The sequence below is a fragment of the Curcuma longa genome, chromosome 14, assembly GCF_044706935.1.
Source record: "Curcuma longa cultivar G26 ecotype Majalengka, Jawa Barat chromosome 14, ITB_CL_G26_1.1, whole genome shotgun sequence".
Lineage (NCBI taxonomy): Eukaryota > Viridiplantae > Streptophyta > Magnoliopsida > Zingiberales > Zingiberaceae > Curcuma > Curcuma longa.
The window spans coordinates 10,426,152-10,453,395 of record NC_133874.1 but is presented as its reverse complement, the minus strand read 5'-3'; the positions used below and the strand labels follow the sequence as shown (position 1 = coordinate 10,453,395).

Genomic DNA, 27,244 nt, shown 5'->3' with positions numbered 1-27,244 from the left:
ATTAAGATTATGATCGATTCTCAAGTAATGTAGCATCACTGCCACATCAGCAAATTAAAGGAATTATAACTCGAGAATGTGATTACCTTGACAGCCTAAGTTAACGAAAATTATTTTCATGAAATTGAATTAATTAAAATATACCGTGAAACCTAATTGAAACCGAGTTAATTAATTTAATAAATTTTAATATAAATACTTATAAATTTAAAATAGATAATTTAATTTAAATTTTAAAAAATAAAATTAATAAATTATATTTATTAACTTAATAAATTATTTTAATAAATTATTTTATTAAAAATATATAAATTTATTTTAAATTAAAAAAGTATAAATAAATTATATATAATTTTTATATATTATCAATTTATTATCATCATTAATATTATTACTATTACTATTATTAATTAAAATAATTAAATCAAGAGTAATATAGTAAATGTTAAATTAATTATGTTTTATTTTCTCCAAATAAATAAGTTGAATCAAATAATATTATATTATATTTTATATCATATAATTTTGATTATGCGATTACCAAATAATCACGTAATCACATAACCAAGGTTATGTATGATAATTTGAACCAAATACATCATAAGAGTGTTCATCATTTTCTATCTCACACGCTTCAATTATTTGTAGACGGTATTCCTTACCATGCTCATCCCATAGTGTCACCATGATCCCCTACCAAACTAGCCATACTTCATATGTTTAGTTCCATAGAAGACCTATTCAATGTTCTAAGCTTCCAACAATATGTTCACCAACTATTTTAATGCCCATGTACTTGTCAGTGGGATAATTTCCGCATTAATATCTTAGGAATCGAGTCTAGAGAATAGCTTTTTCAAGAAAACTACGGAGTCTTTTTTGATAAGGGACATTATTACATCTCTCCCCAAGCTGGATGAAAGTCAAAATTAATTCATCTTAACCTCCAACAATGGATGGAAAATGTAATTTCTTTTTCATGTCTTACCTAGAGTACGTCTCTAATTCTATTTTCCTTAGAAACTTTGAATCCTATCTAACCTACAAGAGATGTGGAAAGCATTAGAATTCTAAGTTGGGGTTGTCGAGTCTAAACTCTTTAACAATTTATCTTTGATGCTTTACTAGAATTGAACTTCTTAGATACCATAGGTTGGTTTGTTTTTCTCAATATGCTCGAGATGTTTGACATGCTATTTCTTAGATACCTAGGTGATGACTTTGTTTTTAGGCCTAGGTGCAACATTTGGCACCTAGATCTAAGGCCCTGGTTCCCTCATGGATCAATGAGGAGAGTCCTCTAGTGTAGAGGCTAAGATGCCATATGAGAAGTGGCAACTCATCAGGGTTTGGTGCCACCTTTAATTCTTTGGGTGGCTTGTTTCTTGTAGAACCGCTAGTGGTGCACCCATAAAATGTGTCACAATTGAGGTGTCAAAGGTACTCAATTCGATGGAATTGTTTGATCTTAAAGGAGATCTTTTATAATTTCGCACGTAAGGGGTTATTTCTTGATTTCGTCCAGTCATTAATAACTATCCAGATCCGCTCACAGCGAGGTTTGAGCACGTCGAGTTCGATGCATGCATATGCGGCATATGCTTTGGTGATTGAACTTGCACCAGTAGGAAGACTAGCAGCTATACTATACTATAACTATACTCGAGAGCAGCATTCCCTATAGAGGAACTCTAACACAGTAGCCCGCCCCGTTGTAGTACGACTCTACTCTCTAGGATCCCCATAGTACTGAAAAGAATGCATGAGCATCAGTATGAAGAGTAAGGAGTTCAACAGCCTAAACAGCCTCAGCAGCCTCAACAGCCTGAGTAGCCCCCGTAGCAGCTTTATACTTTAAGGAGTCTACTCCTCTTGTACGACTGAAAGTGGTTCCTTTGATCTCGCCATACATATAAGTTATAAGGAGAGGGAAGAGTGATAAAGTATTCGACGCGGTTCTGACTATACCATCATGAAATATATGAATATTCTTCATCGATAGCGACGTGTGGTCTGGGAGCTCAAACACGAGCCGGAGGAAGAGGATAAAGAGTCCCGGGGAACCATTAAAGTAGGCCAACAGGGTTAAGATTGTGGACGAGTGAACCAACCCGCCATTCAGTACCGTCCGCATCCGCTGTCACAGGTTTTTAACCCTTAGATGAGTCTCGCTTTGATCGGATGACCGACTCCTTTAGGATGCCCTGGCTGAAGCGGATGCCCTGTATGAAGCGGATGCCCTGGATGAAGCTCAAAAGGCACAAATGCCTCTCCTCTAACTCAAACCCGGTCTAGACGAGTTGAATATGTTCCCGTTGCTGGCTCTTTCGCGGGAGAGAAAAGAATGATTTGTTCAGTTCATGGTGAAAGTGAAGTGTACCACTTAAGAGTTGAGTTGCGAGCAACAAATTATACTAGGTGAGCAATACAGACAGGAGTAACAAATACTGGAACAATTGAGGTGTCAAAGGCTCGCCCTTTAGGAGCCCCAAGAAAAAATGAGGCGTCTATCACTCCTCTTGTTGAAGAGGTGAGGGTGAAGCACAGAGGATTAAGGTCTCAGAGATCCAGTTCATCAAGTTTGTGTTATGGTCAATCGTGCCTTAAGTGATCAAGTTTGATCATGAGTTTTAATGTGTTTTAAAAATAATTTAAGTTAGATTTACTATATATATGATATTATTGTTGAATATATAATAAATTATTTATTTCTACTTTTAGCGGGCATTTACTTGGGATCCTACTGATGAAGTGGAAATTAGATGTATTTTTAAGAAAAAATATGGTGATCACATCCGGCATGTCCTAAATCATGCAAAAATAAGGGGGAAAAAATCACCTTGCATCAGCGATGAGAATTGGTTCGGATTTCTCAATTTTGGAAAACTGAAGAAAGCCGAAAGAGGAGTAACCAGAATAAGCTTAATCAAGCTTATAATTCTGGTGCCTTATCTGCGACGTATGTGGGCGGCTCAATCAATATTGATGAGCATACGCGCAGATTGGTAATTTCTTTCAACTACTTCAATTTAAATTTATTTCATATTAATGTTTATTATTTCTAACAATATTTTTTTAGGCTAAGGAAATGGGACGAGATCCTGATTTTATTGATACTTTTACTCGCACATTTCAAAAAAAAGACAAGAGTTGGAGCGGGGATAGAGCAAAAGCTATTAAGGTTTTAATGTGTATCTAAATATTTTTGTGTTTAATTTCTCAAATATTACAACATATTAATATTTCTTTTGATAATACAGGATAAATATTCTGAGCTCGAGCTAGCACAGCGAGCTTCAAGTGCTAGCTCTGGAAATGATGGATCTGAGCCCTCAGTTGGGAATGATCTGAGTCTGTGGCTGGAGGCCAGTGGGGGATCCAAAGGTGGTGGAAGGATATTGGGTATGAATTCTTTTGAGGAGAACCCATAGAGTTGCTGGTAGCTCTTCTATCACCTCCCCAACCGTCACATCACAGATCCATAGTTTGACTGAGGAGGTAACCCACTTGAAAGGGTTATTAATGCAAAGAGATCAGGAAATGATATAAAGAGATAAGCAAATGAGACAAAGAGATAACGAAATTAATAAATTACAAAGACAACAAGACCTGATTTTGCAACATCTTCAGTTGCAATCCATTCCTGGTGATGATGATGACGACGACGACGACGATGATGATGGTGGTGGTTCCTCATAAGTTTTTTTGTGTATGAATTTTTTACAATCATTATTTTATTTATTTAGCATTTTATTAGAGCTGTAAGTTACTAATTTATATATTTTTAGTAATACTGTTTATTTTTGTTTAAACAGATTTTTTTAAAAAAATTCAGAAGAAGAGGTAAGTCTTTACATATTTAGTTTATAGGTTTAAGTTTTAATTTTAAGAATGATACTTTCTCTTTATCATACTTTCTTATGCAGGAGAAGAAAAAATATTGACGGAGAAGGAAGCAGAGTCTTCGGAGAGCACAAACGACCATGATGATTCTATTCTATCTTTTCTTCGTCCTCAGACTTGTTTATATCACTACTTTGTATGGATTCGAATTGTTATGACTGGATTGGATGTTGGTTGGACTTATAAACATATGTACATGTCTATTATGGATCTTTGTATGGATTGCATCATTTGGATTTTGTATATTATGCATGTTGATATGGATTATGAATGTTGATATGGATATTTGTATAATGCATGTATGTTGTTATGGATTGTTTCATCATTTATGTATTGTTATGTATATATGATGTTGATATTAATATTGATATGAATGTTGACAAGTCATATGTATTTTATAAATTGATCCGATTGGATCAATATTTGATTGTATATACGGGATAATCAACGAATAAGCAGATTAGGGGAAAAAATTAAATTTGTGATGAATTTTGCGATGAAAATCGTTTTCATCACAAATTGACGATGAATTTTGCAACGGAAATAGTTTCGTCGTAAATCTATTGTAAGTTACTATTTATCAAAATTTTACAATGAAAAATCATTTTCGTTGCAAAATTTGTGACGAAATTAGTATTTTCATCACAAAGTTTGGCAACGATTTGATAGCAACGAATTTAAATTCGTCTCAAATTTCATCATAAATGGTTTTGCGATGATTTTTTTTAAATTTGTCACAAAATTCATCGCAAAATCGATATTTTTTTTAGTGTCACTTTGATTTATCGTATCTTGCTAATTTATGGTATATCAAAATCATCACGATTGGCTAGATCATCTTCTGATTTTATCTCTAATCGATTGTATGCTCTCATAGTCAATTGTGTTGCTGATCAGTTGACTTTCCAAGTTGACTGTTCAACCTTCTATTTATTTTTAAAATTCATTAGTTGATTTGTTTACTCGACTATTCAACCTTCTATTTATTTAAGTGATTTGAGATGTCCATGTCGAATCCTTTTTATAGTCCTTTTATCAGTCGACTAGACCTCTCCATTTGGTCATCCAAATAATAGTTTATCCACGCTTAATTTTTGTTACTTATCTTTTTTCGATCGCTTGAACCTTCTTTTCTAGTTGATTAGAGATGCTCCACTTCAGCTTTTCCATCCAAATACACTATGCTATTGTTGGATTGAAAGTATGTTGGAGGAGGAGGAGAGGGTAAATGGTGCCAAAAATAAATTTCGTTACTATTGTTTGACTCTTTAAGTTAACACAAGGGAACAAAAATAAATAGTAAAATTGAACGTCACAAAAGTATACACATCACAGGCATAAGATACAAAATTTTATGTGGTTCACAATCCCTAGACTACTAGTCCATAGTCCTGCAAAGCTCATTAAAAGTTTTACTATTTTTCTTCTTTTTGGTCTTAATTAAGGTAGGAGAAACCTTTTATATAATAGTTATTTTACAATCTTGATATAAGATAAAAAATTTAGTGTGAAAATTTATAAAAATAATAATAAAATACTTTACAGAGCTTTCAAAAACATAATCTGAATTCTCTAATTTGTGAAGCATGGCTCTTTCTTTCTAATCGTAGACATGAAGGAGAGCAAAGATCATTGTTATGAGTGTTATGATCCAGTCTGTAAAGACTAATCTTAGGTCGGGACATGTCAGACAGAAAGTTGACTTAACCGTCAAGGTTGACTGGATTCCACCCACTCTAACTCACTCAACTCACTCGGTCTCAACTCGGCTCATGCAACCATGACCCCGAACAAGGGACCAAGAGTCTGCCAACTCGTCAAGACCGTGACCGAGCTCGGACCCCCTCGACCAAGCACTCAGACTCTCAATTAAGCACTCAGATTCTCAATTAAGCACTCGGACTCCATTCGGCCATGCTCGATCCCTGCTCGACTCCACTCCAGGCTAACTTCTCTACCAAGGTCTTACCCACCAACAGGCCAACTCCCCTTCCTATCTTTATCAATTCATCAAATCACCGTCAAGGAATTGAATAATTAGGTGACATGATGACAGTATGGTGCCTAATGCGACTTCAATGATGAGACATTTTACACGCGATAAGACATTTTCCACACTTTGATGGGACACTTTTCAGATCTTGACAGGGCCTATCTTCTGACAAAATTCGCCGCATGGATATTCTCCTTAATTAGTGATAAGACAAGTCTTCCTCATCATTCTCTCACCCGATATGCTCCTTAATTAGCGATAAGACAAGTCTTCCTCATCATTCTCTCACCTTCACTTATATAACCCCAGGTTTTTGAGGCAGCAGGTATGCTTATGCACGAACACAACCTCTTTATCATACTATATTTTTCTTCTCCTTCTCCGGTGATTGACTTGAGCGTCAGAGTGATTGAGCCAGGGCATCCCTTGACCTTCCCTCTCATTGTGTTTGTACTTGCAAGATCGTGGTGGCTAGTCATCTTCTTTCTCCTCTTGAAGTCAACTTTGATACTGCGTGGCTAGTGACATGTCCTAGAGGTGATCTTAATAGGAGCAACCATCAATCAATCCTTCCAACAAGATGATTGCTCATTGAGAGCAACAAGCTTTTGCATAAAAGATGGCCAAAATAAACACTTTAAAATCATGGCCTTCAAACACCATGTCTATCAAAATCTGTGCCCCTCAAAACCCGTGTTTAGGTGAATGCACCATCTTTTTTTATAAAATTTGCCATCAACCAACTAATTTATGGTATATCAAAACCATCATGATTGGCTATATCATTTTATGATTTTGTCTCCAGTAGATTGTATGCTCTCATAGTCAATTGTGTTGCTAATCAGTTGACTTCTCAAGTTGACTGTTCAACCTTCTATTTATTTTTGAAATTCATTAGTTGACTTGTCTACTCGACTATTCAACCTTCTATTCCCTTTCAGAATGCATTAGTCAACTGTTTAACCTTCTATTCTCTTTCAAAATGTTAAATAGTTGACTTGATTAGTCGACTATTCAACATTCTATTCATTTTGTGTGAAACAACGAATTCAAACATATTGTGATTTCCATCAATTGACTGCACATGCACAACAATTGATTGCATGCAAGCTACAATTTCAACAGTCATTTATGATATTAATCAGTCGACTTTTAGAGTCCACACAATCAACTGATCTCATACTACAAATTCAAACTTGTTTGAATTCGAGGTTTACATACTCTTGTGTAAAATTCGACTATTAGCTCAATATTATTCGACTGAGGCACCATGACTCAACCCATCTACAAGTTAAGTCCAGTTAGCTCCAAAGCTATCCCAGTCTTAGGGTTACAGTAACACAAAGCTCTTATATTTGAAGTATACCTAATGTTAGAAGGCATTCATGCTAATTGGACTTCCGTGCTTGGAGTCTCACCACTCCGATCTTCCCTTGCCTAGAGTCTCATCACTTGAGGCCCTTCCTTTCCAAGATTATTCTTGGACTTTCTCCACCTAGCATCAAGTACTCCTTGCCTGCTAGGTCCCACCACAACTATCTTCCTAACATTCAACATTCCATGCTTGCTATGACTTTTATCAATGTCTGTCTACTTGAGCATTCGACCTCCAATGTCTGTTAGGACTTTCATCTATGCCCATCTATTTAACATTTGACATCGGTTTTAACAAGTGGTATCCTGATCGCTCTTCACCGGACTAACCACCGGATTCATCCAACTTTTCATGTCATCTGCTCCTATAATTCAAAACATTCAAGATATATGCATGGGTGATAAAAAATCCTGGTGGACCATCACTTACTGGATTTTTCGGGTCATGAGTAATTATCTTTCAATCTCTAAGATAATTGACTATCATTTATCCATGTTTAGTAGATAGAATATAATCCTTTATCACGTCAACATCTAGACTAAGTTTGTGTTCATCACTTCATTCAATTGCCCAAACCTTCTTTTTCAGTCGCTTAAACTCTGATTGATTGAAAACTTATCTGGTTGCTTAAAAACTTGCAACACAGAGTTAATCTAAAAACACATAAAATATAAAAATATATCATATGACTATTTTTCAATTGTCTAGTTAACTTTGACTTTAAAACACATATTGGTTTCTAGGTCAAATCAACATCTAGTTGAAGGATGTATAACCTTCTTAGCCAAAATGACTTCTCTTGAACTTACCTTTTGCTTGCAGCCTATCTACTAGGACTTTTGACCTGTTCGATATTCAATGGGGCTTTCTTATATATCCAATATATGATCGTCCTGACTTATTAAGTTTTTATATTTTAGTATCTAGTTCACTTGATCTACTAGGGTTTCCTTGTCCAATATTCAGTCTCCCTAATTTACTAGGTCTTTCTTCCTTGATATCTAGTCTTCCTAACCTACTAGATTTTCCTTGTTTGATATTCGATCTCTCTAACCTACCAAGCATCTTTTATCAAGTTATCTACACATACAAACTTTACATACAAATCAGGTGATATAATATCAAACTTTTAACTGTTTGTCACATATCAAAATCCTAAGTTCGATATCTCATGCTCCCTTTTTGATTGATAATTTATTTAAAGTTAGTCAAAATATAACCGAGTAAGATAAACATAAGTAAATTCTCCTTAAATAAATTTGAATAATAATTTCCTAAATTTTTCAAAAATCCCATTTTAAGACATATGCTTTGCAAAATATAAAAAATTGCAAAATTTTCAAATATCTTTTGAAAGATTGTTTTGCAAAATATTTTTAAATATTTTTTGATAAATATTTTCAAACATTTGAAAATATTTTTAAATATCTTTTACTAAAATATTTTCAAAGAGACCTTTGTATAAAATTGTTTACAATCTTTTGATAAAATTCGTTTGAAAATATTTTCAAAAATCCTTTGTAAAAATATTTTCAAAATCATTTTGTAAAAATCCTTCGAAATATTTTTGAAAACATCTTGTAAGAAACTTTGAAAATATTTTCAAAAATTAGATTCTAAAACCAATTTTGAAAAATTGATTTTGAAATCAAGTCTTAAAACATGTTTGAAATTGACTTTGAAATCAAGTTTTAAATCGAGTTTAAAATAAGATTAAAATCAATTTTAAAAATAATTTTGAAATGCATCTGAAAACCAATTTGAAATCTATTTTGAAAACAAGTTTGAAAGCCAATTTTAAAAACCAATTTAAGATCTATTTTGAAAAGAATTTGAAATCCATTTTGAAAACATGTTTGGAAACCATTTTGAAAACAAGTTTACAAACAATTTTAAAAACTAAGTTGAAAATAATTAAAAACTTTGTTGAAAGCACTTCAAAACAATTGAAAACAATTAAAAACTTTGTAATATACGTGAAAAAAAAAAATAATAAATAAATAAAAAGTGATGAAAAGATTCGTCTCGCAAAGACGAATCAAACAAAACTAGTTTGGGTCAAATCGAAGTTCGTTTAGTTAGTAAACCAAGTGAACCAATACAAATCTGATTCGCTACAGTAATTTAGTCCGGTTCAATCTAAATTAGGTTTTGGGTTTGGTTTACTCCTAAAGCCGGTTCGGCAGCAACCAAGATGCTTCTTTATATGAAGATCGTTAATTAGGTTTTGAGGGGATTTCGGTTCATCATCCTCCTCACGGCGCCGAAGGTTTTGCTCTGCACGCGCGTGGTCGCCCCCGCCTGCCCTCTTCCCAAAACCGAAGGGCGCAACAGACGGGAGCTTGAGAGCTGTTTGTTTCTTCTTCCCACCACCGAGCCCCTCCAAATTTAGGGATATAGCATCTTCCTCCTTCAATCAACCCTAATCAACAGCCCATTCCAAGTTCTGGACAGCAGCCTTTACATCCGAGCACCCACTCAATCGTCAACGCCTCAATCCGCAAGCTTTGGTTAAATCTGTATGTCGTGATGATTAATAAGTTTGCTATCTGATTTCTCTTGCCATAGTAATTTATTTTGTGCTGTTCGTTAGAGGGTTTCTATATGAGTTTTGGACTTCCGGAGCTGATGGCTTTGCATGTTATGAAATATTATATTTTGCCTCATGATCTTATTTCTTTTACACTTAAAATGTTAGTGGTAGTTTAGTGCACATTTATCGATAACTTCTAGTGCAAATCATAGAACCATGCCTTTGGATGAAAAAGGAACTTCTCTTCTTTATCATGCCTTTTCTATATGTCAGTATCATTAAAGGTTCTAGAGCATTCATGATGTAGGGCCATGTCTTTGCTCAAGCATTTACTGAGTTGCCTAACAGAGAAATATACTTAAGTCTATAAATAATACTACTCGGTCAAACTTTTACAGGTGCATGGGTTAGTAGCTATTACTTTGCTAGTGTATAGGATCCTGCCTTACTAATTTTAAAGCCATATGATGCTCACCGTACAATAGACCTAATTAGGTTATTTTTCTAACTTAGTATTTATTAGTGAAATTCTATATTTTGTGTTTGTGCTGCCAAAGGTGGCACAATTTTCAAAGAATAAGATTGAAGCCTAACGGTGAATTTCCTACGAGAGAAGAAAGCTATGAAGGAAATAAAGTTAAGAACAATTTTCTTAGATGCATTTGTCCTTTGTTCCCTCGGTGGAAAAGTTGGAGTAAAGGAAATGATTGGAGAAATCTTGCCTTTCTCTATATTGCATTAACGTAGAGGGGTTTCGATAATAATTAAACTGTAATTGTATCATTTGAATTTCTCATTTGTTGTAAATCACCTTAAAATGTAAATAGCTAAGATTAAACCCGTGGTACAGGACATTGACTGGAACCGGATTTCTGGACAGAGGTTCTTGCTGATACAGACTATATTCTGAAGGCGGGTATCTCGACTCATCTCTGTAGATATGTCGTTTGATATGTATAGTTTTGCTATGACTAGTAGTAATAATTTATTTCGCTTTATATCTGCCATGTTATGCCACTATTTAGTATATGTTGTTGCCATCTTTATCTGCTACGGGTTTAGGTTTAGATACCTTCTTGATACTTGCCTTAGGATAGATAGGTAGTAATTACTTTGTCTTTGAGATACTGTTCTTTACTGACATAGTTTTGATTGTTTTACACGTATTAGTATCATGCACCATCTCTACATGATTTGCATATTAGCGATCATCGGCTCCTTTATAGTCTGAGCCCGTCGCTCCAGGATTTGCATATTAGCGATCATCGGCTCCTTTATAGTCTGAGCCCGTCGCTCCAGGATTTGCATATTAGCGATCATCGGCTCCTTGATAGTCTGAGCCCGTCGCACCAGGATTTTATATTAGTGATCATCGGCTCCTTTATAGTCTGAGCCCATCGCTACAGGATTGCATTTATTTACTGCATAGGTTTGACATGCACCTACAGGATACCTTATGCATTTGGGCTTTTGATCTTACCTCTGTTGCAGGATTTATACCATTGTGTTATTATATATGATTCTGGTATGTACAATTTATTTCCTTCAGCAGTTCAGTTCTGTATTTATTACTGTACCGGTATGATTATTACTGCTAGATCAGCTTATTGTACATATCTGTTAGATACCCGCTGAGTTCATTGAACTCACCCCGTTGATTTTATCTTTGCAGGTTGAGGTCTGTCTGGAGAGCCGTGCTGCTAGTCCCGCGTCGAGTTGAAATTTTGCTTAATTCATGTTGCTTACATTTTTCGGAGTCTATTGTGTCAGGAATCGTTTATTATCGTATTGTGTCAGAAACTGTTTTATTTCCTGTGAATTTTCGTATATGCGATTGGTTTAGAGGTGCATGTTTGTAGTTGTCGGTTGTGGACCTTATTATCTCGGTTTACAGTTTGTATATATATGTGGATTGTGGCCGTGTGGGCCTTATTATGTTTGAATTCAGGGAATGTGAATTGTTATAGGGGAGATGCTGCCGAAATTTCTCGGACAGCCGTCTCCCGGGGCGTGACAAACTTAGTCTAAAATAATTTGTTAAAATACTTTGAAATAATTTTTTATTGAAACAATTTTTGAAAATCATAAAGAAATTTTCTTTTTACTCATATTCCCTCCTTTTAAAATATTATTTCTAAATAAGAATTATTTTTAAAAGTTTTGACTCATTTTTTTTCAAAGGATATTAAAAATTTAAGTTTTTAAAAATTGAGTTAAATTTGACATATATCAAAACAATTTAGAACAAAGGAGAATAATTAATTTACATAAAGGCAATAATTAAATCCATGAATAACTAAATCAGTTTAAAGTTTATTAAAGAGATTGAGCATGAATCAAATGATAAAAAGCTGTAATAGCTGAAATACACATGACTGAGTTGAGTGAACTTAAGTAATAAGCAAATGATAACTTTAGCAATAGATTAAATCAAGCATGCATAAGCTAAATTAAAACAAAGTCATCCAAATGAAAGTAGATCAAATTAGAGTTAAGGCCCAAGGTCATATTGATTATTAAATAGGTAAAATTAAAAATTAATTTTGAAAACATTTTCATATATCTAATCTCAACTTAAGACCTAGAATGTACATTAATTATACATCAAGCTTAACTTGGATTGGTCACTTATGTAATCAATGTGGATTTATAACTTGATTTTTTTTTATGCACATGCTTTGCATTTGGAACCAAGAAAGATTCCTAGTATCTCATGCTCATTTACATGACTCAATATAATAAGTTGATTTTAGATGTTTGTAAAATACAAAGGTTAATTATATCTATAAGTGTACGTAGTTTTATTGTAAGACACTAGTTCCATTTGCAAAGTAAAAGTAAGTAACAAAAATATATGTATAATTGGAGTTAAAAGAAAGAGCCTATTTTATGAGATACATATCTAATTCTCTTCTAAGGATAGCACTAAATTCTACTTCAAGTAAGGGGTTAGCAAAGTTATTAGCTAGGTTTGACTTGAATTTAACGTGGCCAAGTATAATGTCTCCCTTAACAATGCAATTCTTAATAAAATGATGTTTAATTTTTATATGTTTCATGATAAAATCATTTTTATATGTTTCATGGTAAAACGATGCACTGAATTTTTTTATTAAATTTATAGGACTTTAAGTTATCAACATAGACTTTTATAATTTTATAGTTCAATCCAAAATCTTTTAAAGTGTGCCTCACTCATAGAAATTGTGATACACATTTCCTATAATTATGTATTCTATTTTAATTGTTGGCAAAGTAATACATTGTTATTTTCTATTGCACTAGTTGACTAAAAATGAGCATAAGAATATATAATTCTCACATGTACTTTTTCTTTTACAACTAGTATAATTTGAGTTAGAAAATCCTAATAGTTCAAAGTTTATCAAAGACCTACATTCAGAGTTCTCTTAAAAGACTTAAATATTATTTTGACCGTCGTTAAGTAGAGCTCCTTAGCATAAGATTAAAATATTATGTACATATCAACTGTAAATAATATATTCAATACACTAATAATTAGGTATAAAAGCCTTGATATAGCATTCCTATAATACTTAAGGTCTACTAATTTTCCTTGTAAGCCATCATCTAATTTGGCATTAATTGCTATATACTATGTGAATTTGAATGATAGATTTCGCCTCTAATTATTTCGATGAGACTTCAATTTTAATTTTAAATGATATATTATTTCATAATATTAATTCGATGGTCATAAATCATAAAATAAAATTTTAATTTATAATTACTGAAGTAATAAATTTGAATAGATTAAGATTCACCGATTGGGCAACTCTTTTTCCCTTTTATCCTAGCATGGATATAGCCGTCAATTGGGATTAAGTCCGCTGGATTGGTCCACCCTGCTAAGTAATTTTGGCAGATTGGGTTGAAATTTTATCAACCCATTTTAAGATGAGTTTAGATTGATTGGCCCGCCTAGGTCCGTGACCCGCGTGGGTTGGCCCGTGGATTGAGAAAATTTATTTATTTATTTTAAATTTTAAAATTAAAATAGAAAACTTAATGAATTAGTGAGTTTGATCCATTTAAATTATAATTTAAGTTTAAAAATTATAATTCAAACTAAAAAATTTTAATTTAATCAATTTAAATTATAATTCAAATTTAAAATTTTTAATATTTTTTTTATTTTTTAACATACTCGTGGGTTGACCCGCCTAACCGGCGGTCCACCTTGAGTTGGGTTGAGTTGGAGATTTCCTAATCCGTCAAGTTGATGGATTGGTTCGCCCCACGTATGATAGGTTTGTCATGGATTGATTCGTCTCATCATAGATTGGTCCGTTTGACAGCCCTAAGCACAGTCGAGAAATTCCAGTCGAAGAATAATTTAAAATTCTTTCACAAATGATCGGGCAACAGTACGACACGTACAGTTCGTTATCCGCCAGAGGCTGCCTCAGTTCCTTTCTTTTGCGATGTGAAGAAGGTGGTTGTTAGATATTGGTGACCCGAATACCGTGTGATCTGATCTATGGTGAAAATCAAATTATGACAGATCTACGGCTGAGATGGATCGATCCTTATTATAAAAGCTTATTGTTAGGGTTTCCAAGGAAGTATTGTAAAACACAAAGATTGTGTGCCGTCATTGTATTCCACCTTTTGATAGTGAATTTTCTCTCCTCTGCCCGTGGTTTTTTACCCGTAAAGGGTTTTCCACGTAAATCTGTGTGTTCTTTATTTTTCTTGTTGTCTATTTTTGCCGTAATCTCGTAACAAGTGGTATCAGAGCGAAGTTCGTTTTGATTTTGTGGTTTTTCAATCGGGATTAATGGCAACGACAACCATGAAGTATGATATTCCGCTTTTGGATCGCAACACCAGATTTACGTTGTGGCAGGTTAAGATGCGAGCGGTGCTGGCGCATATGGACTTGGACGATGCGCTGTTAGGATTTGACAAGATGCCCTCGACATGGACAAAGGAGGAAAAGGAACGTAAGGATCGAAAAGCCCTATCTCAGATTTACCTTCATCTATCGAATGAGATTTTGCAGGATGTTTTGAAAGAGAAATCCGCTGCTGCGTTGTGGTTGAAACTGGAGCAGTTGTGCATGACAAAAAGTCTTACGAGCAAATTGGGCCTGAAACAACGTTTGTATTCTCATCGCATGGTGGAAGGTACGTCGTTAAGAGATCATTTGACTGTGTTTAAGGAAATCGTCTCTGATCTAGAGGCTTTGGAGGTAAAATATGACAATGAAGATTTAGCATTGATTTTATTGTGTTCGTTACCCTCGTCATATACAACTTTCAGAGATACAATTTTATATAGTCGTGATACTCTTACTTTGGATGAAGTTTATGATTCATTATTTTCTAAAGAGAAGATGAAACAGCTTGTCGGAGGATCTGAGGCACAGGGTGAGGGTCTTATTATTCGAAGTAGGACCCAAGAGAGAAGTTCTGGTGGTAATATGAGGAGCAGATCAAAATCCAGAAATAGAGATAAAATTTGTAATTACTGCAAGAAGAAGGGTCACATCAAATCAGAATGTTACAAGCTGCAGAATAAAAATAAAAGATCTGATGAAAATCAGAAGGTAAAACAACCAGAGAAGTCCGGTGAAGCTGATGTTGCTGAAAATTACAGTGATGGTGAACTCCTCGTTGCATCTGATGTTGATTCGAAGCAAAGTGAAGAATGGATTCTTGATTCTGGTTGCACGTTTCATATGTGTCCCAATCGGGATTGGTTTTCATCATATGAAACGGTTTCGAGAGGTGCTGTGTTGATGGGCAATAATGCATCTTGCAGAATTGCTGGTATTGGTACGGTCAGAATTAAGATGTTTGATGGCGCTATTCGGACACTTGGTGATGTGAGGCACGTCCCTGACATGAAGAGAAATCTGATCTCTTTAAGTACTCTTGATTCTAAAGGGTACAAGTACACTGGTGAAGGTGGAGTCGTGAAGGTCAGTAAAGGGTCTCTTGTTGTGATGAAAGGGCTGAGGAAAACCGCCAGTTTATATGTTCTGCAGGGATCCACTGTTATTGGTGATGTTGCCGTCGCTAGTTCGTCTATGTCTGATTTTGATGTTACTAGACTTTGGCATATGCGTTTGGGTCATATGAGTGAGAATGGCATGGTCGAATTGAGCAAGAGAGGACTTCTTGATGGTCAAAGTATTACGAAGCTGAAGTTCTGCGAGCACTGTGTTTTTGGCAAGCAAAAAAGAGTTAAGTTCTCAACTGGCATTCATAACACAAAGGGTACGCTAGACTACATTCACTCTGATTTGTGGGGGCCTTCTAGAGTACCATCTAAAGGTGGTGCGCTTTACATGTTGACTATTATTGATGATTTCTCCAGGAAGGTTTGGGCATTCTTTTTGAAACAGAAGAGTGATGTTTTTTCTACCTTCAAGGAGTGGAAGATCATGATTGAGAAGCAGACAGGGAGACAAGTGAAGCATCTCCGAACTGATAATGGTTTGGAGTTTTGTTCTGATGAGTTTAATGTCTTATGCAGATCTGAAGGTATTGTGAGACATCATACAGTTCGGCATAATCCTCAACAAAATGGTGTAGCAGAAAGGATGAATAGGACTTTGATGGAGAAGGTGCGTTGTATGCTCCTTAATGCTGAGTTACCGAAGTCTTTTTGGGCCGAAGCCGCTGCATATGCCTGTTATCTTGTCAATCGCTCTCCATCGACTGCTATTGAAAAGAAAACTCCACAAGAAATATGGTCTGGTACTCCTTCTAGTTATTCTAATTTGAGAATTTTTGGATGTCCTGCATATGCTCATGTTGATAATGGGAAGTTGGAGCCTCGTTCGGTGAAGTGCATATTTATAGGCTTTAGACAAGGAGTGAAGGGATACAAACTTTGGTGTCCAGAGACTGGGAAAGTCGTCATCAGTAGAGATGTTATTTTTGATGAAACTAGTATGCTTCAAGGGTCTCCATCTAAAACTCCTTCTGAGGGAGATAAGCAGAAGACAAGCACACAGGTGGAGATTGAGATTGAGCCGAGATCTATAGAGACTACTCCGGAGCCTAGTTCAGATTCTGTGGATGGTGCTGACTCATCACAAGCACCTTTACAATATTCCATTGCGAAAGATAGGCCTCGGAGAGAGATTAGACGCCCACAGAGATATGCAGAGGCTGATTTGGTCGCTTATGCCTTAAACGTGGCTGAGGAGATTGATTCCGGTGAAGAACCTGAGACATATTCAGAGGCAATTAGCTGCGATAATTCTGGTAAGTGGATGATTGCTATGCAAGAAGAGATGGAGTCACTTGGTAAGAACAACACATGGGACCTGGTGAAATTACCTAAGGGTAAGAAAGTTGTTCGCTGCAAGTGGGTATTTAAAAGAAAAGAAGGAATACCGGGAGTTGAAGAAGCCAGATACAAGGCAAGATTAGTTGCTAAAGGCTTCAGTCAGGTTCCAGGAGTAGACTTCACAGATGTGTTTTCCCCAGTTGTAAAGCATAGTTCGATTCGAGCCTTGCTTGGTATTGTGGCGATGCATGACTTTGAGTTGGAGCAGTTGGATGTGAAGACAGCATTCTTACATGGGGAACTTGAGGAAGATATCTATATGCAGCAACCAGAAGGTTTTGCAGTCTCAGGAAAAGAGGACTATGTATGCTTGCTGAAAAAGTCTCTTTATGGTCTGAAGCAGTCACCTAGACAATGGTACAAAAGGTTTGATTCATTTATGACTACTCATGATTTCAGAAGAAGCAGCTATGACAGTTGTGTTTATATTAAGAAGACTGATGATGGGTCGTTGGTTTATCTGCTCTTATATGTTGATGATATGTTGATTGCGGCCAATAATAAGGGAGAGATAAGAAAGGTCAAAGCACAACTAAGTAAAGATTTCGAGATGAAAGATTTGGGAGCTGCAAAGAAGATACTTGGGATGGAGATTCTGAGAGACAGAAAGGCAGGTAAATTATATCTAAGTCAGAAAGGGTATATTGAGAAAGTGCTTAATCGGTTTAACATGCATACTGCCAAGCCTGTTAGTACTCCGTTAGCTGCTCATTTTAAACTTTCAGTTGATTTATGTCCGCAGTCAGATGATGAAGTTGATTATATGTCACGGGTTCCATATTCTAGTGCAGTGGGATCTCTCATGTATGCTATGGTTTGTTCACGTCCAGATTTATCACATGCAGTGAGTGCAGTTAGTAGATACATGGCAAATCCTGGTAAAGATCATTGGAAGGCAGTTCAGTGGATTTTCAGATATTTACGAGGGACTTCTGATGTTTGTTTGCATTTTGGGAGAAATAGAGATGGTGTTATTGGATATGTTGATTCTGATTTTGCAGGTGACCTTGATAAAAGAAGATCACTTACGGGGTACGTGTTCACTGTTGGTGGTTGTGCTATTAGTTGGAAAGCTACTTTACAGAATACAGTTGCGTTGTCCACTACAGAGGCTGAATATATGGCTATTACAGAAGCTTGTAAGGAAGCTATTTGGTTGAAGGGATTGTTTAGTGAGCTTAGTGAAGATTTACAGATTACTACAGTTTTTTGTGATAGTCAGAGTGCTATTTTTCTCACGAAGGATCAGATGTTTCATGAAAGGACAAAGCACATCGATGTGAGGTATCACTTTGTACGTGATGTTATTGCTCGTGGTGATATTGTTGTGAGCAAAATTAGTACTCATGATAATCCTGCCGATATGATGACTAAGTCACTCCCTATAGCCAAGTTTAAGCATTGCTTGGACTTGGTTGGTGTTCATTGCTGAGCTTTGCCCATGAGGGCTTTTGTGGAAGAGGTGGAGAATATTCTTTTGAAGACGTGTTATGTTGAGTTACTCTTTGCTTTTGGAATTCGCGTCAAGGTGGAGATTGTTAGATATTGGTGACCCGAATACCGTGTGATCTGATCTATGGTGAAAATCAAATTATGACAGATCTAAGGCTGATATGGATTAAATCAAATTATGACAGATCTACGGCTGATATGAATTGCTCCTTATTATAAAAGCTTATTATTGCTAGGGTTTCCTATGAGAGTTGTAAAACACAAAGATTGTGTGCCGTCATTGTATTCCACCTTTTTGATAGTGAATTTTCTCTCCTCTGCCCGTGGTTTTTTACCCGTCAAGGGTTTTCCACGTAAATCTGTGTGTTCTTTATTTTTCCTTGTTGTCTATTTTTGCCGTAATCTCGTAACAGAATTTACTTCACTCATGATTTTCAATTTGTTCTGGATCTCATGGGAACTTTCTTGCAGTGAGTAAAACTTGACCTTTTGTAGGCAATACTTGCTGTGTCGTTTTCCAAAGGGGAAAATGCTGAGGTTGTTTCTGCTACAACTCGAGTGTTGCAGGTACTATGCATTCCCAAAGAACAAAACTTTTTCTATCTTTAGTTTTTAATTCCTTCATATGAAAAAAAATAAAAAGAAAACAAAAAATTGCATGCTTTGCTGTTCAACGTTCTTCTTGGAATAGCCCTCATTGTTTTGCTTGGAATAGAAGTTCATTTTGGGTCTGCATATTCACCAAGGACATCCATGTCCAAAAGATGATACAAAGGCCTGCCGGTATGTCATCATTTATGTCTTCACTACACAATTTGCATAATAAGCTCAAAGATGTCTGATAGATCTCAATTAGTGTAACAAATTCTACTTTCTATGTGTAAATGGGACTTGTTTCCCTCAAAATCTAATAGAAAATAAACTTGACCATAAAACTGAGTTTGTTGCTAGTACTCAAACAATCAATTCTTTGGTTTTTGTGTTTGATGCCATCAACTTTGGAGCTTATGACCACCTACTTTGCATACTCTATGACAAGTCTCTCTCGGTGTCACTTTACTATATATTTGATGGTTCTGGACATGACAGTCTACATTTTGCTTCAATAATTTTCTACACTTGGATTTGACTTGCTTCCCTTCCTTACATGTTCAGGTTGCAGTGGCTGCTGTTAGCATTCCCAGCCTTGTCTTCCTATCATCACCTCATGGAACAAATGCAAGTAAAGGTATGGACAAAAGTATATACAATTGTGTTTTTCTTTCGTGGATATGAACTCATACATTACTGTTTAACTAAAGAGAACAATTACTTTTTTGTATATTAGAATTAAATCATGAAAGTGGTGGTGTTGAATATGGATATTATGTAATACAGTACATGAAAGAGATAGTTTTGTATGAAGAAGGTGAATTTCTTCTTTATGAAATATTGGATCATTTTGCATTGAGTCTCAAAATTCTATTAATGTTTTTGGAACTTCTATTTCTAAGGTCATACGTCCAAATCACCTAGTACTTCTAAGGTCATTTTGCATTGAACCTTGTGTCTTGTTGAAATATAAAGAATGTGAATCATTTAGCAAGTAGCCACATTTTGAAGCACGCTCAGTTTAAGGAACTCGTGAAAAATAACCATTTTGAAGATACATTTGTGGATCTTGGTGATGCTAGTATGATTTATAACATAATTATGATATTTCAAGCTAAAGCTCAAGCATAACAGACTAGAGATTAAAAAAAAAAAAAATCTGAGCAAATCTCAATAAAATTCCAAGTTGAAGTACTTGGGAAAAGTTCTACTGTAAACTAAACTAACGCTCAATATCCAAAATGGTAGAAAAGAAAATAGGAAAAAACAAGTACGTGAGGAAAAGAGTGGCATAAATGATTTTGTAGAAACATTCCAAGACGAGCAGCAGTTTCCAAAGATTCCATTCTTGTTTTCTTCCTATACTTCATACATTACCACAACCATTTTGATGTCGCTATGGTATAGATTCTTAGATGTCAGTGTTTTAAATACTTAGGCATGTAGGACAAGTTTAGTTATATAGTAGTCACAGTAAGGTGAGCTTCCATTGAGTGTGTACTTTATTGCATGTCTGAAATAGAGGTAAGCAATCCTCATAGTGGTTATTGTTCAATATGAATATGAAGTCAAAAGGATTAAAGAAACTAGTCAAAGTAATAGCAGAAGTTAAGATGATGAGTGACTAATTGTATTTTTCAGATTTAATGTACAAGGAATTTATACAACTAAATGGAACTAACCATTTGGAAACAATTGGTTTCCAACACTCGTAGTCCATACTAGATACTACTGTAATAGGAGTGTGTTCCAGACAATAATATGATGAGATTTTTTCTATAGCTGTATTATGCATGGTGAGACTTTGGTACTCATGCTATATGGTCCAAATTTCTACAGCTTATGTGCTCCTATTGTTGAACATGTTGAATATACAACTTGTAAGAAGCCTGTCCAACGTCTCAGTGCATGTGTATTGCTTTCTATAACACTTGATGGTTGATACCTCATGTTTTCGCTGCTATTATTTTTCCACAAATGTGATAATGGTTCACTTGGAAAATCAGATGTTATGCTTTTGTTTAAACTATATGAATGATAACTTTATACGTTCTATGGTTGAAATGCTTTGTATTACTCTTTCGCTAGCATAACTCTGATCATTATCCATGTATAAGAACAATGTTCTCTTTTTTTCTCAAAAGACTTATCACCTTGGATCTTGACAATGCAGGAAGTGTCAATACTTGGTACTGGAACAAATTTACCCTCCTGGATAAAGGCAACAAATCATTTGGCATGTCACACTGAAAAAAGGACACTTCTTATGGCGAGGAATTTGTTAAAAATTATTTGATTTCCTAGGACATAGTCATCGTTAGGTATATCTACACTTCAAAACTTCCATTTAACTTATTACTTATCTTCTTTATGAAATATTGAATCATTTTGCATTGAGACTCAAACTTCTACTAATGTTTCAGTTTATAGCATCAATCAAGAGTTAGTATTACAATCAATTTCAGTATGATGAAGTAAGAAGTGAATGGAGCGAATTTGTCTACTCCTATGTGGGTGCCTAAGAGTTGTGTACGTTGTGATATAAATTTTTGGATTGTATTTAGATATTTATGGATATATTTTTAGATGAAGTTGGTCAAATATGTCGAGTTGTTAAATATGTCTCAAGTTTGTACTCGTGGATTTCATTTATTGGCATTAACACTTTATTTAGGTCAATGCAAGTTGGATTTCATTTTCAATTTTACAGATATTTGTGATATATTTGTTAAATTTTGGTAAAGTGGAAAATATGTTTTTACTTCGATCAAGTTAAATTGTGCAAAAGAAAAAAACAAATATTTATTGCACCACAACATAAAAATTGTGAAGTCGTATAAATAATTTACTTTGTCAATCAATGTAACATGTGAAGTCATATATGACCAACTACTTTACTATGAAGTAAAAGAGTTTTTTTTTACTTCCAAATTGATTCAATTTTGAAGTGATTTTGGATTGGACATAGAGTTCGGTACTTAATTGCAAGTAATAAACTGACCCTTTTATTTCACGTGCATGTACATAATTATCTACTTTTTACTTGAATCTAAGAAGTCTATATGATTTTCACATAGAGTCATTTTTACTTGCTAGCTAGTGTCAAACGATATCTCTAGGTGAATGTTGCTAGCTAGCGTCAAACATAGGTAATTTCTATTATGAATTAATCAAATTATTATGCTAATGCTAAACTGTTCCTCGGAAGGAATGTGTTATAGGATTCGATTATAGTGTTAAATATACAAGAGCTTTCATACCATAAGTTAGATAAGGATAAACATTATGAAAATATTGCTTGTCTTAGATTTGAAATTTGAAACATAGGAACGCTTATTGGTAAAACAATGTAGGTAGTAGATATGATAATTAGACAAAAAATTAATATTTTGTATTTACAAAAGATAAAATAAGTAGAAGAAAAGACAAATAGGATAGAGAACTCAAAGTTTAAGTTATGGTATACAGAAGGAGTAAAATAAGAAATAAAGTAGATATTATTGTAGATAGTTCGTTAAAGAATGAAATAGTAGAAATAGTTAGAAAGACGATTGGATATAACGTTTAAGATAGTGGTGACAAAAAAAATAATGTAATTAGTATTAATATGCCTCAAATAGGATTAGATAAATATACTAAATCTAGGTTTAGGGAAGACTTAAATGAGGTGCTACAAAAAATTCACCAAATGAAATTATTTCGATAGGAGGAGATCTAAATGAGCATGTAAGAGTGAGAAATGAGGAATATGATAGGGTGCATTAGTGTTATGATTTTGAAACAACAAATGAAGAAGGAAAAACAAATAGTTTATAGGTTGTGGAATAAGATGGTAAGTTTCTAACCATTTAAATCTCTTTGTTAGTGTTTATTTTTCTCTTCATGTACTTATCTAATATATCTGTTGCATGTCAAAATGCTATTCACCCCTCTAGACTTTCGGTTACAATCACATCGATCATAACAAATTATCGATGTGAAAATGACAAATTGAGTTACTTGTCAAAATCATTGATATTACAACAACCATGGAAAATAATTTTGAGACTCCTAGGGACATCAATGACAAGATCATCGATATGAACTGATGGTCAAAAAAGTAAAGAGTTGAGTATACGACAAATGGAAAAGTCTAGCATCATCTACTTAGCGTCTTTCAACTCATTAGATAAACAAAATTGGAGCCTATTTTTGCACTAAGTGGTTTTGGGAGAAACTTTCAAAACTACATGAAGGAACTACTAGCCAAGCTAGCCAAATGCAACTTCTCAATCTTAAATTAATACACTCATTTTTTATTATTTTTTAGTTAGCACCAGGTATCCAACTTACGTCGACTAATTCTGGGGTGATCGACTCGGTTCTATGAAAGTTTTCTATCGGATATCAAAGTAAATCAGGAAGCTTTCACAGTGGGCGGTCCATCAACTCAGTGTTCTTAAGTCAATCACCCATTAACATGATGCAAGTTGTAGTTGTTAGGACTCGTGCGAGCTAGGGGGTTGAATATGTCTAATCGCTTCTTGTCTTGATCTTATTCTCGTCGTTTGAATGCGCAGCAGAAACCTTGATTCAAACGTGACTCCACATACACAACTCCTGAATTTTACTTGGTATTCGCCTCCTTAAGGCCACTAATTCAAGGGTCCACTCCGAACTATCTACCTCCATTATGAACTCCTTTTCGGATACCTTCCAGAGGCGGAGAAGTCTCTCACAAGCTTGTTCTTACAAGAATATAATAATACAATAAGAAACAAGAATACAAATATAAATGAAAGCAAAAACATCTTTTCAAATGAGATCTTGTTTTGTTGTTGATTGGAATAACCTCTTGTTGGTTTGGAAATGTAGCAATACATCTTCCTTAAACCCCCAAGAACTAGCACCTTCTCTTTCAAGTAAAATCCTACTTATACAGTTGATTTTAGGGTTGATTTTCGCCTATAAGTCGACTGATATATTCTACCAATCGACTGATTTGGTCAACCATCAAATAACAACTTCTGAACCTTTTAAAATCTGTCTGATTTATCAATTTTTAAATATCAATCAACTGATTTGTCAATCAATCAAATCGATTCATTTCTGTACACTTCTAAAATAGTACCAATTGACTGATTATCCTGATCAGTCGACTGATTACCTTAATCAGTTGAATTGATTTTCTTATGTTCGGTTCTGATCTAAATCAGTCGACTGTTACACATAATTAGTCAAATCGCTTTGAGCAACAAGATACATCTATGAACGAGCTTCATTTCCCATAAAAAATCATTCTCATTTTGATATCTGAGTCAAAAGTTATGACCTTCGAAAGTTTGCTATGTCATTTCTGACTTCCTTTACATGACATTCGGTCATCCTTGATATGCCAAGATGTCCCGTTGCCTAGCATATGGTCAACCTTGACTTGCCAGGACTTCATCGTTGCATGGCATCCAGTCAACCTTGACCTGCCATGACTTCCTCATTATCTAGTATCTAGTTAACCTCAACCTACTAGTACTTTACTGTTGCTTAGCATCCGATCAATCTTGACCTGCCAGAACTTCAAATCACCATGTATCTGGTCAATCTTGACCCACTTGGACTTTTCTCTTGCCAACTTTTCTATTGGACTTCCGATCACCAAGTGTCCAGTCAACTTTGACCCACTTGGACTTTCCATCTTGTGCCAAATGGCTGGTCCTCCATGACCCACTTGGATTTTTTGTCTCGTGCCAAGTGTTTGATCCTCCATGACCCACTTGGACTTTCCACCATCAAGTATTCGTTCAACTTGGACCTATTTGACACCTAACCAACATATTGATCAAATATCAAAATCCAACTCGAGTCAAATCGAGTTTGGTTAACTTGGTCAACCTTGACCTGAGGTTGATTGCACCAATAGTAGTGGTTGTGGCCTTGATGCATTTAAGGCACAAGAAACTTTTGAATGGATTGAGAAATATTAGATAGAAAATGACAAATCAGAAGCATTCCAAAATGGCTTGAACAGTTTGCCACAAGCATCTTAATGGGCATCCATGGTAGGTGCATTTTTCATGTCAAAATACCATGGGGTATATGCTCTAGAAAATTTGATTTCCACTATGGAATTTTCATGAATCAAGATATGCAAGAATAGTGAAGGAGGAAAAGATTAGACTAAGATGAGTAGCCTATGTGGCAAGCAAGAAAGACAATAGGAGAAGCACTATGCCATTTGAATCATTATTGTAGCCTTAATCATAGAAGGATAGCACCAAAGAACCCTACATGGAAAGACAAGTAGGTAAATCCTATCAAAAGTCAAATCTTAGCAAGACAATCAGAGAAATGTTAGATGCTTTAATTTCCAAGAAGAAGGACATACGAAGGATCAATATCCAAAGTTGAAGAAGGGGAAGTAGAAAAAAAAAAAAAAGCTGAGAGTTGAGAAGAAGAAGAAAGCTCTAAAGGTTATTTGGGATGATAAAAAGGAAGATGAGTATAGAAACTTCTTCACACTTACTGTCAACGATGATGGAGTTTTACTGACAACATCAAAATAAGAAGAAGAAGAAGAGAGCTCGAGTCAACAAGGAGCTAAGTCTTATTACTTAGACAACTCCCTAAGTGAGGTAAAAAAGTAGAGAATAACAATTTGAAAAACACCTTAGAAGAATTTACCAGTCTCAAAATCTTTGAACATGATTATTGAAAGCTAAAGGGTAAACTTTAGTGAAAATGAGCTAGGATATAAGGAATTCAAAAATGAAAAGTCATATTATTTTTAATTTCTAGGAGGCAATCTAGAACAAAGTTTATATGCAGAAAATGGATCCTAAAGAGTTTTTGGTAAATCTGATTGGGCCTAATGTATTTTGGGTGCCTAAATCATTTACTACTTTCTAGCGTATTTTAGAGAAGTCAACCATGTTAGAATTCATTCAATATCTATTCATTATGGTCAACTCATTACTTTATTTGGTTAAATTTGTACAATCACATAGCAAAGTTAGGAACACATTATTTACATCTCGCTCAAAACATAGGTTCGAACTTTATATTTTTCCTCACAGATGGTCGTGGGAATGACCGTGTTTAAGGTAGCGAATCCACCTTTTTGCAGAAGAACTTTATATTTTTATTGAGATAGTTAAATATTAAGTGAGATATTAGAGTGATACTCTTGGTTTATAATGTTAGTTATGATGCATTTTTTTTAACCTTAAGTATCAATATAGTAATTATTGATCAATTATTGAGAAGACCAATGTATTAGTAGTGTATTGTACATTGGGCTAAGGATCATGATTAAAATTTTTATTTTGAAAACATAAATTTCTATTTGAAAACGACTTGCATTTTTCTAATCTAAGTGTTTCAAAATTAGAACTTGAAGATAGACTATTCTCATTAAAACATTTAACTAGTGGAATTGATTTTTTAATGGAACGAAAGAATCTAAGGTTCTTCAAGCTAGCTCAAGCAAAAATGGTGGAACAACGGCTAAAGACGAAACTAAAATTGTAGTGGAATATATAGCCATTCAGTTCTAAATCTATATTTTACTCGTTTTACCTAGGAAAATAATAAATGAGACTAGTCTGAGGTGAATTAGTTCGCTATAAGGCTGCAATAGTTAGAGAGATAGGTCATCCAAAATAGGGAGTGGAAGTGGAGCCTATTATCAAGAAACTCTTGAAAAAAGGTCACTGAACCAAGTAAGAGTTTAGGACTAATCAATCCTATATGGGGCATAGAGTGGGAAAAAGTATATCAAAATCTTAGATATTTACTCAGATATGATATTTCATCATACATGAATAATTATCTTTGATTATATATATATATATATGAGAAAGAGTGGAATATTTGGTACTTAATGCAATTTTTTCTAACTTACCTATGGTGAGAGAGTTTAGAATGAGCCCCATTTAAAGTTCCTCTAACATTTTAGGTATTTTTACATTTCATTCACCTAGAGATGGTTAGTTCGGCTCTACGGAAGCTTTCTGCCAACCATTGAATAAATAAGGGAAGTACAGATGAGCCACGAGGATGACCCAACACCACGAGTGATTCAAATGTTGTAGACATT

The 27,244-nt window shown here is 34.7% G+C and overlaps 1 protein-coding gene, 1 long non-coding RNA gene and 1 pseudogene across 2 annotated transcripts; all 3 read left to right on the top strand.

Annotated features, from left to right (window-relative positions):
• Positions 1-2,588: 2,588 nt before the first annotated feature.
• LOC141844880 (uncharacterized) lies at positions 2,589-3,699 on the top strand (annotated as a pseudogene).
• A 5,817-nt stretch (positions 3,700-9,516) lies between these two features.
• On the top strand, positions 9,517-11,662 carry LOC141845641 (uncharacterized). The gene is made up of 3 exons (XR_012603255.1): positions 9,517-9,790; positions 10,655-10,716; positions 11,477-11,662. It is a non-coding gene; the product is annotated as an uncharacterized LOC141845641 (long non-coding RNA).
• Positions 11,663-18,571: 6,909 nt separating this feature from the next.
• Positions 18,572-21,469, top strand: LOC141845347 (uncharacterized). Its single transcript, XM_074733415.1, has 5 exons — positions 18,572-18,667; positions 19,078-19,149; positions 19,298-19,365; positions 19,738-19,810; positions 21,347-21,469. The coding sequence occupies exons 1-5, from the start codon at positions 18,572-18,574 to the stop codon at positions 21,467-21,469; spliced, it is 432 nt and encodes a 143-aa protein (XP_074589516.1).
• Positions 21,470-27,244: the final 5,775 nt, after the last annotated feature.